Below are 13,554 nucleotides of genomic sequence, written 5' to 3' on the forward strand. Positions count from 1 at the left end.
ATCCTCTATTTCTCTTATTGCCCAGTTCACTCCTTTCACCCCAGTCCTATCTACAAGCAAACTGAGCTTCAAATGCTCCCCTCTCTACTGGTATCAGATAAGATTAAAGAAGACAAACCTGTGACAATGCAGAAAGCTGTAGTGTTAATGAGCTGCTACCCTGTTTCTATCATACACATACACAATGGTGATTGTAACACATTCTAGACAGTAACAACAGGCACAGAGCCAGGACCTCAACTTTGAATTGGCAATGTGTGTAAAATATTATTAGCAAGGTTATGTTGTGAAGTGGCCAAGCTATCGAGGTAGTGATAGGGTGCTATATTTGAGAGACCCCATTGCTTTGTTTACCCCAGTACAACATTCACCCAAGACAACTTATCACCGTTTCACCCACCTCTCAAATAACAGCATTTGACAAACAAAGATGGTTTGCCTAGTGTTAGTGTGAGCATAGGAGAAAGTTACATGACTTCAGTAATCTTACAACACATAGGGAAATCTCTGCAGGTAGCACTAGGGGTGCTAAGGACACAGACGTCATGCAGTCAGTGCATGTGTTCGTTCTTTGCTGTGCTGTGGTCTATAGGCTAGATAGGTGCTATATATTTTTTACTGTATAGCCTTAATTTTTTAATTTGCATTAATTTAATGTTTGTGTTAGTATAGCTGCAAAGTACACACGCACACAGGTGCTTTATATAAACATGCATGTAGGACTAAATTCACCACAGGTATAAACTTTGGGGTAGGTAGAGTTGCACCTGCTTACATCGGTAGTGAATTTGGCCCATTGTCTCTGATGTTCTTCGGAGACAATACAGCAAGCCCAATTCTGAAATACATAGAATATAGGATATACTCTAGGACATTGATGTCGGGCTTCCTCATTTTTGTACAAAAAAAAAATGTATAAGCTAAACTTTCGGAAGGAGAAACAGTACTCATTTCAAAGGGGTAAACATACAGACAGGTTAAGTTCTTAAATCCAAGGTGAGTGGTAGAGGGCACAGAAAGACAAAACCAAACAAAAAAAATTGTCGGAAGAAGTCCCAAGACAGCAACCAACTCTGAACCAGCCAAAGCCTGTCATAGGAGAGAGGGAAGTAAGAAAATCCATTCCCCAGGTGCTGTTGTGATGTTTTAAACCTAATGCCACAGGCACCCTGTGGTTTGTGCTATCGTCAAAGGTAAAGACATGTCCCAAAAGCATAAAGACAACTGCTCCCCTAATGACATGTATTGTGTGGCTGTTTCTAATAAGTACCGAGAAAAATCTTTTTAGTGGCAGGTAGATGATATCCAGCTGCAAACTACCTATCCAAGCCAGGGGGTACAGAGGCACAGGTGTTACTAGCCATTGAAAGTGTTTTTCAAATCATTTAGGCTACCTCTCTATGAACTTTACCTTAGTACTTTGCAAATGCCATGTTAGAAGTGTTTCATGTTAGATAGATAATGAGACATGCTCTCAGAAATCATGTACAAAAGAGTCTTGGAAACCATTCCTAAAATCCCAGTTTGACTGGAATCTGACCAAAATGTTGCAGTAGACACCTAACTCAAAGTATTCTCTGTGTTTGCTTGTAAGTTAAAGTTGTAATGGCTGATTTTGCATATTATACGCAAGCACCATGCAGTTTGTTTTTGAAGTGTACCATTATCTATAGTATGCATTGTCTGGTGCAGTTATTTTAATATGGTGACGCCATTCAGATTATTGATAGCCTTATAAAACAGAGTTTGGGACACAGTGAAGCACTAAACAGGGAAATATTATACAAAGGGCAGGACAAGTAATGAGGTGAGACAGCTTTCCACAGAATGTGGTACGTAGCACACAGGATGGAAGGAATGATTGCTGAAATTTAGGACCCCTTTCGCATTGATTTAATGTTTTCACCTTTTCGCAGGTGTCTGGATATTCACTAGTTATTCAGGCAAGAGACAGTGGCATCCCTCCTATGTCATCATCTGTAACGGTCAACATAGACATTTCTGATGTGAACGATAATAGCCCTGTATTTACACCAGCCAACTATACAGCTGTAATTCAAGTAAGTGTGTCCTGCACATCAAAAACTGATCTGACCTTTAAACATGAAAGCATTTGGTTACCATTAAGTTACTTTTGATCAGCCCAAGGTATATCAAATTGTCTCATTGCAAGCAAAGGATAGGCATGTTTTTCTGAACTCTTTGACAGGACTCTGTTTACGAGATTCCTCAGAATCTGCCACAGATTTTACCACTTATCCCAGCAACTCAAGAAGCTTTCCCCTTGTCTAAGAAATGTTTTTTATTCTTCTTCCGCAATTGTAGCCATTCCAGTTGCCATGTCGGGCTCTCTTGTCTTTCCTGCCTGTCCCACAGCTAGATAAAGAATTAGCTTAAATTGTTTACAGAGGGTTCAAGCCCTCCTTGATCAGAGGAGAGAAGAAAATGAAAGAAGTTCTGGAATTTCCATTTCCCATACTCTCCTGAAGAGTTTCTGCACTCTTGACTAGTATATTCCATGTCTGGTACTGTGAAGAGGATCTATCTGTCTATCTTAGAGTTTTATACTGCCCCCCAATCACTATGGTATCTCAGTGCCTTCCCCATAAAATCAAGAGCAATTGCAAAGTCCCTAGAGACTTCATGGAGTCTCTAGCACTTCTCCCTTTACAGGGTCAGAGCTCTCTTTGGGGTAGGTTTTTGGGGGCGGAGTTGGGAGAGAATCTAAATCTCTGGCAACCCCATGTTATCTGTTTCAGTGTATCTTGTGGGGAAAACCATGAACATTGCATCACAATGGGATGCAGGCATGAAAAATTTTATGAAACAGCTTTTTGATATGATTACCTTCATAGTACTGGGGACAGTTAAATGTTCTGACTGGCAAAGCACTGCATCACCCTAGTAAATGCGTGTTGGTCCTGCCAAATATACCTATGGCTGCCCAACCCTAAGCTAGGTGATGAGCCGACAAGAGATTAAAGTTTTCTTCACTTTATTCAGTGTACTAATAATAATGGTCATGTGTAATAGATACAGTGGTGGTTAAAAAAAAAAAAAAAAAAGGCCCAAAATCTGGACTCCTCACTAGAGAATCTGTGTCAAATTCTGCTCTCAGTCACCTCTGTGCTTCCTGCCAAGAGAATCGTGTTCCATGTGTGTAACTGGAGCACAATGGGGTGGAATGTAAAAGCTATGGGGAACTGCTGTGGAAAAACCATTTTCCTGTGTATTCTGAATGTTATTTTAACAATATGGTGAGATACGTCATTGTAATTTCTCTTTATACACTGTGTATATGCATAAAGGAGAATAAGCCAGTGGGCACAAGCATTTTGCAGCTGGTAGTGACAGACAACGATTCTTTTCACAATGGCCCCCCGTTTACCTTTACCATTCTGACTGGCAATGAAGAGGAGGAATTTATGTTGGACCCACATGGAGTTTTGAGATCTGCAGTTATCTTCAAGCACATGGTAGCAACTGAATATATGCTCTGTGTGCAGGTATGGCCTTATTATTGCACATCAGCACAAACCAAGAAAATTCTCTTAGTGTCATGTCATTTTTGCCACTATTTTTATGTTTTTATGTTGCCTGTTTGTTTTGTTTTTAATTGATTTTATTCAGTTAGTCAATATAGTGCATTGCAACGTACAGTGCACAAAACAGTACATTTCCTTCACTGCTCACAAACCCAATTTCATATAAATATAAATAGGTAACCAGCCACCTTACCAATTTTATTTGTATGGAATGGGATTTGTGAGTAGCAAGCGTATGATTTAAGATTTTCATTTATTTTTTTATAAAGCTCAGGAAGGAAAGTAGGGGAATAGAATATCCAGGAAAAAAATACCTTATGCACATATAAACACACAACAAAATATTGTTATAGGGAAGGAAATCACACTGGTTCCTAAGTCCATAAATGTAGTAATACATTTTCCAAAACAGACCAAGAACTCATGAAAATTTTCCAGGTTTGTTTAGTTTAGAAGGGAGATGAAAAGAGAGCTGCTAATAGAAGTCACTACCGAGGAGCTTCATAACCAGAGTAATTTTTGTGACGTCTAACTCAAAAGTACATTGTCTGCTTCTCTTCATGATTTACAGGGGGAAAACAGTTGGGTGTCATTCTGCAGCAAGCCTAAAACTCATAAGCACTGAAACCAATTTTATTCTCAAGCCTTATAGAAATAAAAAAACCCTTTCCCTAGCCTTTATTATAAAACTGCCAATTTTTAGGCCAAACTAATTTTCCTAAGCAAAGTTCTGGTGAGGCTATAAATAGCATATGTAATGGAAATGTGGTTGCAATTTTAGCTATGTACCTGTGACTGTGATATAAATGGAGTAAAAGATAGACATCATAGTCTAAAATGTATCAAAATATATAGAAAAATATTGTGGTTGACTTTTGGAGGCTTAATGGACCCTTCGCATTCCTTTCTTATTTAAGGGCTTCTACAATTAAAACATTTTTAATGTTATTTGGAGTGTTTGGACCCCACCAGCATACCTGACAGTTCAGGGTAGCTGAAGGAAGAGCCTCTCTCTCTCCACTCTACCACCAGTCCTCCTTTGTAGTTTTTATTAACATTAAATTTGGAGGAGGGACAGGTCAACAAAATGACCTTTTTGGCTTTCCAGCCCTATTCAGGGTGAGAAGGAGTGATTTTCAGAGGGCTCCTACTGAAGGTATATATATAATTCTTATTAGCATTCTATATTTTTTTCTTTTTCCTTGTTGATTTTTATAACCACATTCAATTCTCCAATAAAGTTCTTCGGATCAAGTGGCAGGTCTATGTTCTTTTGTTCTGTTCTCCTTCAGAGTGAGTAGTAAATCTTAATAGTGAGCTGAATGGAGCATTTTTATTACTGCACAAAAAGGACATTGATCCAAGTTTGCATAGCCTTCTGTCAGGAAGGCCTTGAGTTTTTTGTCAGACCTGCTCTATTGCTCTCTCTAAAAAGTGAAAATGATGCTATCATATGTGCTCTGGGTCACAGAGTCAGCTGTCCAAGCTCAGTTCTACTCTCATATTTTATTGTTAGTAATAGAACATGCATCTTATTTCATCTTTGGAGGGTGATAAATTTTCTTTATTTCAAGCATGTTTCTTGAGTGATTTAGGTAAAGCAATACAGAAAGCAGTATTAAAAACGCCAACCCTAACTTTCTAAGATCCTCATAAGCTAAGCAGGGTCAAGGTGGATCAGAAACTTCTGAAGCATGCCCAGCAGAAAGCATTCTTGATGATTAAGTAGGTTGCACTCTCTTCTTTGAGTCAGTACTGAACCAAAGCTCCATCAGATGCGCAGGACGGGCCATCATTCAAATGGGAATTTGAGACTAAAATAAAAAACCTGAGCATTTGTGGTAATTGATGTAATACCGGAGTACAAGTTCTGTCTGTGGTATTCTGGTCGTATTTCAGTCTGCCTATATGTTTCCCCCTGCAGTTCATTTAGATACAGTTTTCTTCATTTCCCTAAGGTGTTTTTGTATTCCACATCAGAGGTGGCAGCATTGCAATGTGGGGCCAAGTTCCTTTATGAATATAGTTAGTAAAGTACTTTGAAAAGAGTGTCAGGATGACAGACTTTATAAATATAGTAGTAGGGAGGAGGAGGAAGAGTGAGGATTTGTTACTATTGACTGTGATTTATGCGTGTGCTTGTTCTTTCCAAATTAAATTAGGCTAAAGATTCTGGGAAGCCCCAACAGGTATCCCACAGTTACATCCAAGTGCGGGTCATTGAAGAAAGCATTCACAAACCAACAGCCATTCCACTGGAGATTTTTATAGTCACCATGGAAGATGACTTTCCAGGGGGTGTCATTGGAAAGATTCATGCCACAGATCAAGATATGTATGACGTTCTCACTTATACCCTGAAGTCAGAGCAGAAAAGTCTGTTCAAGGTTAGCAGCCATGATGGCAAGATCATTGCCCTGGGAGGGCTAGATAACGGCAAGTACACGCTGAACGTGTCAGTTAGCGATGGTCGGTTCCAAGTGCCCATTGATGTTATAGTCCACATGGAACAGCTGATACAAGAAATGCTGCAGAACACGGTCACCATCCGATTTGAGAACGTTTCCCCTGAAGATTTTGTGGGGCTCCACATGCATGGGTTCAGGCGCACCTTGCGAAATGCTGTGCTCTCGCAGAAACAAGATAGCCTGCACATTATCAGCATTCAGCCTGTGGCAGGCACCAATCAGCTTGACATGCTGTTTGCAGTTCAGATGCACAACAGTGGATTCTATAAGCCTGCTTATTTGATTCAGAAGCTTACCAATGCAAGGAGACACTTAGAAAATGTGATTCACATCTCAGCTATCTTGGAGAAGAATTGTTCTGGACTGGATTGTCAGGAGCAGCACTGCGAACAAAGCCTGTCTATTGATTCCCATTCCCTGATGACCTATAGCACAGCGCGAATTAGTTTTGTGTGTCCCCGTTTCTACAGAAATGTACGCTGCACATGTAATGGTGAGTGTGACTCCCTCTTCACCTTCAATCTTTCCACATTATGGGTTAGGATAGTTTTTGTTTCTCTGATGCAGATTGGAAGGGGCAGTTCAATTCATTTAGTTAAAGAGCATGTGGCAAATGTATGGTGGGAATTGATTTCTGAGGGTGGTTAAGAATTGTTCACGTTTATTTATGTAAATGGAAGATGGTGAACTTTCACCTTCTGTGACCAAAGGCCACTTTGCTGGAGGCATGGTAATCAGAGCCATCAACAAACCTTCTGCTGTGGTTTGCCACCCAATCTGTAACAGTACTGAATAGTACATAAAGTGTGGTCATGTCAGAAACTGGCCAGTCAGTATTTAGCGACTGCACCCAGTGTTTTGAAAGTGAGAATGACCTTTAACCAGAGTGAAAGTAAGCCGGTACGCCCTGGTATGGCGTACTGGCAAGAGCCGGTGCACCGTACTGGGACAGCCCGGCTTCCCCAGGGGGCAATTTAAAGGGCCTGGGGCTCCCAGCAGTGGCACTGGTTCATGAAATTGTTCCGCAGTTTTGAAGGGATTTCATATGGGAACGGCCAACATATTCACTAGGTTGCCCATCTTCCTTCTGCTTCTGTGTACTAGGTAAAAAACCTCAAGCACTTATAATAATAGACCTGTTCCTTCTGTTTGCGTGGTTTTCTGTTCCTCATTCCACTTTGCTCAAGAGTGAAATAAGAAGCTGCTGTAAAATCAATACATGTAAACCTCCCTTCTTGTAAACATACACAGAGAGACGGGACTTTGTTTTCTGCTGGTGTCAATGGACAAAACTCCTGTGAAGTCAATGAGGCTGTGACAGTTTAGCAAAGAATTCGGCCCATAAAGACTGTGCACCACATTTTGCTCTCAGAACTGTATGGCAGATCTTCAGTGTGACAACCTAGCCTCCTTAAGGGTTTGCTCTTGCTCCTGTTAAAGTCAATAAGTGTCTTACCATGGACTTCAGAGGGGATTGGGTCAGGCCCCAATGCATGGAACTTCAGCTGGAGTCACTTGAGTCCTGCAGAGGGGAGATAATAGGGCCCTGATAGTTCAGCGAACGTGAGAAGATAAGAATATTGGAGTCGAGATCTTTTATGCACATTTAAGGGCTAATTGTTAAATGATAGTGTTAAGTGTTTCAAACAGCTTTAGATGTATGTTACAGTCCCTGCTATTATTAGCTATACAAAAGCTGTGCAATAGAGACTTCCATAGAATAGATGGTGCTATCATATCATCTAGCCAAGCCCCTAGGCCAGTGCAGGACTATTACGTACAGTATATTCTGTACTGTCTTGAAACTGTATCTTTGTCCAGTCTAGTTTTAAATGTACCAATCAATGGGGAATCCATACCTATCTTGGGAGCCTGATAGATCTCACTGACAGCAATTTTCTCCTGATATTCAGTTTACATGTTCCCATTCTTATTTTCATTCCATTGTTGCTAATTATACCCTTTGTTTACCACCCAAAGCAGTTAACCTTGGTCAGTGGCATTTGCTCCCTTCAGATACTTGTAGAAAATTAACCTGCCTCACTCTCTTTAGTTTTTGTTAAAGCAAATCATAGATAGTTCTTTTAATCAGTCTTTCCTCAGAAGTGTGTATGTGTGTATTCTGTATGATAAACCATAATGAATGTGTATCTGCATATTTATGTGCATATAAATATAGCAAGTGGAAAAATAGTACACAAAATACTAGGATGGATTTCCTCATGGTTCCTTTAACATGATAGCTTTGGCAAGACACATTCAGCAGAATCAGTGTTCTACTATATTTGTTTCTAGAGTAGTTTAATGATCTAGCCAAATAAATATTGATAGATTGAAGAATGACAAACCTATTAAAATATTGCATATGTTTTCACTGATCAGATTCAGTTATAACCCAGGAAGCCTGAGTTTGAGCTAATTCACACATTCTTGAAATATGTATCAGACTTGGAACGTAGTTCCCACTGCCAGATGTCACAAATATGCACAAATTATGCATGCCAGCTGTGCATAACCTAGATTACCTTTATGAGCAAACGGAGTTATCTAACACCAGAATGCTGAGAGACTATTAAAGCAGGTAACTTGTGAACCTCTAAAGATTCAGCAGCTCACTTCAGGTAGGATAACGCCCCAAAGTTCAGACGCCTCAGCCTGAACCTTTAGAGTCAATAACTAAAAAATCTTGCAATAACAGGCTAACTCCTGAGATTTCTGGCATTTTTGCATCCAGTCATGTGAAAAGTACTGGAATAAACAGCCATTCCCATGGTATTTTGGTATTTCAGAGGCAAAAATGATACTTCATGTTACATTATCCTTTAAAAAAAAAACTAAGTAAAGATTTGGTCTGAGTTTAGTTTTAGGACAAAGATTCACGGGGGGGAAAGTTGGTTAGTTTTGTTGGAACTGATTTGTTCATACAGTCTTGCTCACACTCCCATTTCTAGCCCCTGTTAAGGAACTTCTATGAGGAGCATAATTTGCACTACACTCGACAGTTTTTGAAAACATGGGTTACAAAAATGTGTGTGTTAGGGAAGAGGATCGAATATGGTTCCAATGTAATCATTCAGGAGCCTTGTGAACACTGTCCCCAAAAGTGTTGTGTGGAAGTGAAAACTCACACATCTATATTAGAGTGCATATGGCTTCTTCTACAGTGTAACAGGAATAGATTATTCTGTCTTGTACCAAAATCTAAATTCATGGGAGGAAAGAAGGAATCTAAGCTTTAGGTCTTTTGGAGATATACCTGGTACATTCTGCAGGAAGGCAGAAATATCTGAATATAATGCACTGTGATCCTCTGCCACTAATAAATAAAAAAAGGGGCCCAATTTTTAGAGGAGCTGTGCCCCCTCAGGTCCCATGGTAGGAGTTGAGAGTGCACCGCACCCGCTAACAGGTCCTCGATACCTCTCATGACAGGGTCCAATGCGTCCAGTCCTGACCATTGAACTCAAGTCCCAATACCAGTGTGCCAGACTCCCACTCTCTGCTCATTCAAATTCCTCCAAAAGACCAACTGACTCCCATAAAGCCTACACACAGATCCTGCCCCTTGTAAGCCATCATGGTAGTACAGCTAAGAAGGCTGAGTGAGAGAGGGGGATAGTGTCTTCCCATCCAGTCTGCGCTTAGGCATTAAATAAAAGTGGTCTGATTTTTCCAAGGTGCCGAACACATTGTGTGGTATGGGGGGTCATTTTAATTGTTGGGCGCCATGTAATTTTATTGTAAATGTTACTAAAAATACTTAGTTTAGAGAAAGGGTAGGCCATCTCTTACTAATTGTTTCTTTTATTGCCATATTATGGGTGTGACTCCCCCTACTTAGTCACAGAGGTTCTTTTATGTGTCTTAGGAGATACCATGATTAAGACCAAGCAAAATAATCAGTTATTAATTGTGGTCATTTTACTAGTGAAAAAAAAAGAGAAAGTATTAAATTAAATAACACAAATGAGAGAACAGATATAACAATACTGATACTTCCATTACAATCTCTCCTATATTATATTGTTCTATGGAGGTCTTGTAGCCGAGATTTCACCTTTGAGAATGGATTCCCTGGGCGATGGTGGGGTGCTTTTTGTTTTTTGGTAAGTTAAGACAAAGTATATTATTATCCCAAATTATTGTAAATTCAGTTTTAGTATCTTATTAGATACTTAAAACTGTGGATAAACAGGCAAAATAATGTGTTTAAGGGCAAGTGAAGCATGTCTGGTTGTTGTTAATAACTAAGCAGTTTGTAGTTGGGCAAAGTAAGCAATCTTAACTAAATCCTCTGAAATCAAAGGAAATATTGAAATTAGTTAATTAAAAGAAGCTATCTTAAAACAGGGCAATTACAAATATTAAGAATCGGAAGTGTAATTAAATCCCACTATTTCTCTGATTACCAGTGTTTATCCCATCTTCTCTCCAGTAATACATGGCCTAACCAGCTGGTGATTATCAGGAGAAACTGTTAATATTTTATGTTACAATAGCATTCAGTATCCCAATAAAATCATTATATGAATTGAAATCTAATCCATTGTCAGTGTTTTAGTTAACTTCTATCACCTGTGCATGTTGAAGTTCGGGGAGGTCTTCCTTGGGTTGGTTTCTTCTTGAGTCTTTTCTGTTTTTCTCAATTGTCTGTGGCAGCTAGCTTGTAGAGATACACAGCATAAGTTGTGGAGTGTTTGCTGTCTAAGCAGAATAGCAGGGAGTGTGTGTATGAGCGGTGCTCACTTTGACTCTTTTATATGCATCGCCTTCCGATTTTTAGGAAATTTACAGGAAAAGACATAGGCTTGTTGAAGATTCAAAGTTGGTTGCTGTCACCTTTTCATTGGCTTGATGCCTTCAGGTTTGGCTTAGGTGACACCTTCAGCTCCTGAATATACAACCTGTTTAATAAATATGCAACGTTTCTTTCATCGCCTTTGTTCTTCTTGTGGACGAAAGCATCAGATAACTGTCAAAGCTAGTTTTAACTGTTTCTTTTTATTTGATCCATCTTCTGAGATATTCTTTCAACTTTACTAGAAAATGAAATTCTGTTTTGAAACAGTCCAAACACTCATGTTCTTTATATAAAAGATTTCAGTTCTCCAAACAGTCTTTTAAAATTAAATAACCTTTAGAAAGTTTTTTTTTACAACTTAAATAATATAAAAATGTGTTGATTCTTGTCATAGTTTTAGAAGAGATGATTCTTGTCTTCTGGAGTTGGATGAGGGTTTGCTTGCACACTGCCAGTAATTAATTAGCATCCTATTAATATGAATATTCTATACTTAAATGGCTTCTTATATTAGTACACAGTTATAGCATCAAATGACCTTGCTATATTTGTATATTAAACATCTTACTATTCCTACATTTAGATATCTTTGCAAACATACATCTCCAAAGGTGTTTGCCATTTCAACATTTAAGAAATAAACAAAAGTTTAAAACATCTCCAACAACATGTTTTTCTCTGAAGGTTTTAAGAACACAAGTAAGTTTTCTTGCAAGAGGGTGGAGATTGGTAGAACCCCCAAGGTACCTAGATGTATCGCTCTGGTAACACACCCTACATTCCAATCATATTCAGGTTTCTTCCTAAAACATGAATGTTTTACATGGTTTGTCATCTTGATGTTTGCTTGTCCTTGGGAAATAGGAGTAGAAATCTTCCTGAATTTCTTTGATTAGCTTTAACATTTTGTAACATAACTAGGTAAACATGTGTATTGTTATATTTCCAAGCATCCTGGCTATAACATATTTGTAGTTATATCTTAATATTCAGTAAACATCTAAACAAGTTTAAGAACATGAGAACGGCCACACTGGGTCAGACCAAAGGTCCGTCTAGCCTACTATTCTGTCTTCCAACAATGACCAATGCCAGGTGCCCCAGAGGGAATGAACGGAGCAGGTGATCATCAAGTGATCCACCCCGTCGCCCATTCCCAGCTTCTGGCAAACAGAAGTTAGGGACACCATCCCTGTCCATCCTGGCTAATAGCAGAGGTGCAGGTAAGCCGGTACGCCCCGGTACGGCATACCGGCAAGAGTCGGTGTGCCGTACCGGGGCGGACCGGCTTCCCCAGGCGACAACTGAAAGGGCCTGGGGCTCCCAGCAGCGGCTGGAGCCCCAGGCCCTTTAAATTTCCACCAGAGCCCCGCTGCCAGAGCCCTGGGGTAGCGGCGGTGGGGCTCCAGCAGCTATTTAAAGGGCCCATTCTCAGAAGGGGCCCTGGCCGCTCTTCTCCACCCCCCGTTCTCTCCTATGGGGGCAGAAGCTTGGTGCTGCCTTCTCCCGGGGCTCTGTTCTGCTGCTGCAGGGCAGGCTCCGCTGGCAGCCCAGCTCCCCCCTCCCCCTCCTCTTCCCCCAGTGTGCTGCGTTCCCCCGCCCCCTCTCACTCTCTCTCCCTGCTGCCCAATCAGCTGTTTGCTGGCATGAGGAAGCAGAGAAGAGGCAGGGGCGGGGCCTTGGGGAAGGGGGTGGAATCAGGGCATACCCCCTGCCATGAGCCGCTCAGGGCAGGGAGCTGGGAGCGACCCCAGCCCACATCCCCAGCCCTCTGCCCTGACTCCTGCACCCCCCTCACAGCCCCCACGACCCCAGCCCATACCCCCAGCCCTCTGCCCTGACTTCTGCATCCTTCCACACCCCATGCCCTGACTCCTGCACCCCTCCACATCTCCACCCCTACCCTGAGCACCAAACGGGAGCTCCAGCACCCTCCCCCACCCCACATACCCACCTGCACCCCTTGCACCAAATGGGAGCTGCCCCAGGTAAGCGCTCCACACCCCAACCTCCTGCCCCAACCCTGAGCCCCCTCCCTCATTCTAGGACAGACCCTGCAACCCCCAGCCTGCTCCTGCACCCTAACTCCCTCCCAGACCTTACATCCCCAGCCCTGTTCTCAGTGCACCCCCATCCTCAGCTTGGTGCAGAGAGAGACAAAGAGAATGGGCTAGAACCAGGGAGAAGTTAGGTACCCACTCTATGTGGGCAGGGGTATGTGTGGGGGATCCTGTTTACCCCCTCCCCAGCCCTGCTGCCCTTGCAGTTTAACCCCAGCCCCTCCCTTGCTCCAAGGACCAACCCTAGCTCCCGCCCCACTGAGTTTTTGCCCCCAGCCCCTGCCTTGCTCCAGTCAGCAGGGACTAATTCTCCCCCCATGCCTCAATGTGCTAATCTTGCCCCGGCCCCTGCCTCTGCCTCACTCCAGCTGTGGACCAATCCTTCCCCCCCACCACCACCATGCCCAGCTGTGCTCTTGCCCCTGGCCTCTTCTTTCCCCAGGGGGGGCCCTCAGATATGTTTGGTGCCAGGCCCCCAAAAAGTTAATCCAGCCCAGGCCCTTTAAATTGTTCCTGGAGCCTTGTTGCCAGAGCCCTGGGGTAGCAGCAGCGGGGCTTCAGTGGCAAGTTAAAGGGCTGGGGCGGTAGCGGTGGCCCCAGACCCTTTAAATAGCCCCCTTTAAATCACCCCCGAATCCCAGGGCTCTCAGTTGCCTCTGCAGCTGGGAGCTGAGGGGGTG

At 42.0% G+C, this 13,554-nt stretch overlaps 1 protein-coding gene across 2 annotated transcripts in view; it reads left to right on the forward strand.

The window, feature by feature from the left end:
- Positions 1-13,554, forward strand: part of FAT3 (FAT atypical cadherin 3) — a 436,391-nt gene that overhangs the window by 373,633 nt on the left and 49,204 nt on the right. For both annotated transcript variants that reach the window (XM_077805390.1, XM_077805398.1), the window contains exons 16-18: positions 1,917-2,060; positions 3,309-3,506; positions 5,708-6,506. In XM_077805390.1, the coding sequence (XP_077661516.1) occupies positions 1,917-2,060; positions 3,309-3,506; positions 5,708-6,506 (1,141 nt within the window). The remainder of the gene's footprint in view (positions 1-1,916; positions 2,061-3,308; positions 3,507-5,707; positions 6,507-13,554) is intronic.

The sequence above is a fragment of the Eretmochelys imbricata genome, chromosome 1 (genome assembly GCF_965152235.1).
Source record: "Eretmochelys imbricata isolate rEreImb1 chromosome 1, rEreImb1.hap1, whole genome shotgun sequence".
Lineage (NCBI taxonomy): Eukaryota > Metazoa > Chordata > Testudines > Cheloniidae > Eretmochelys > Eretmochelys imbricata.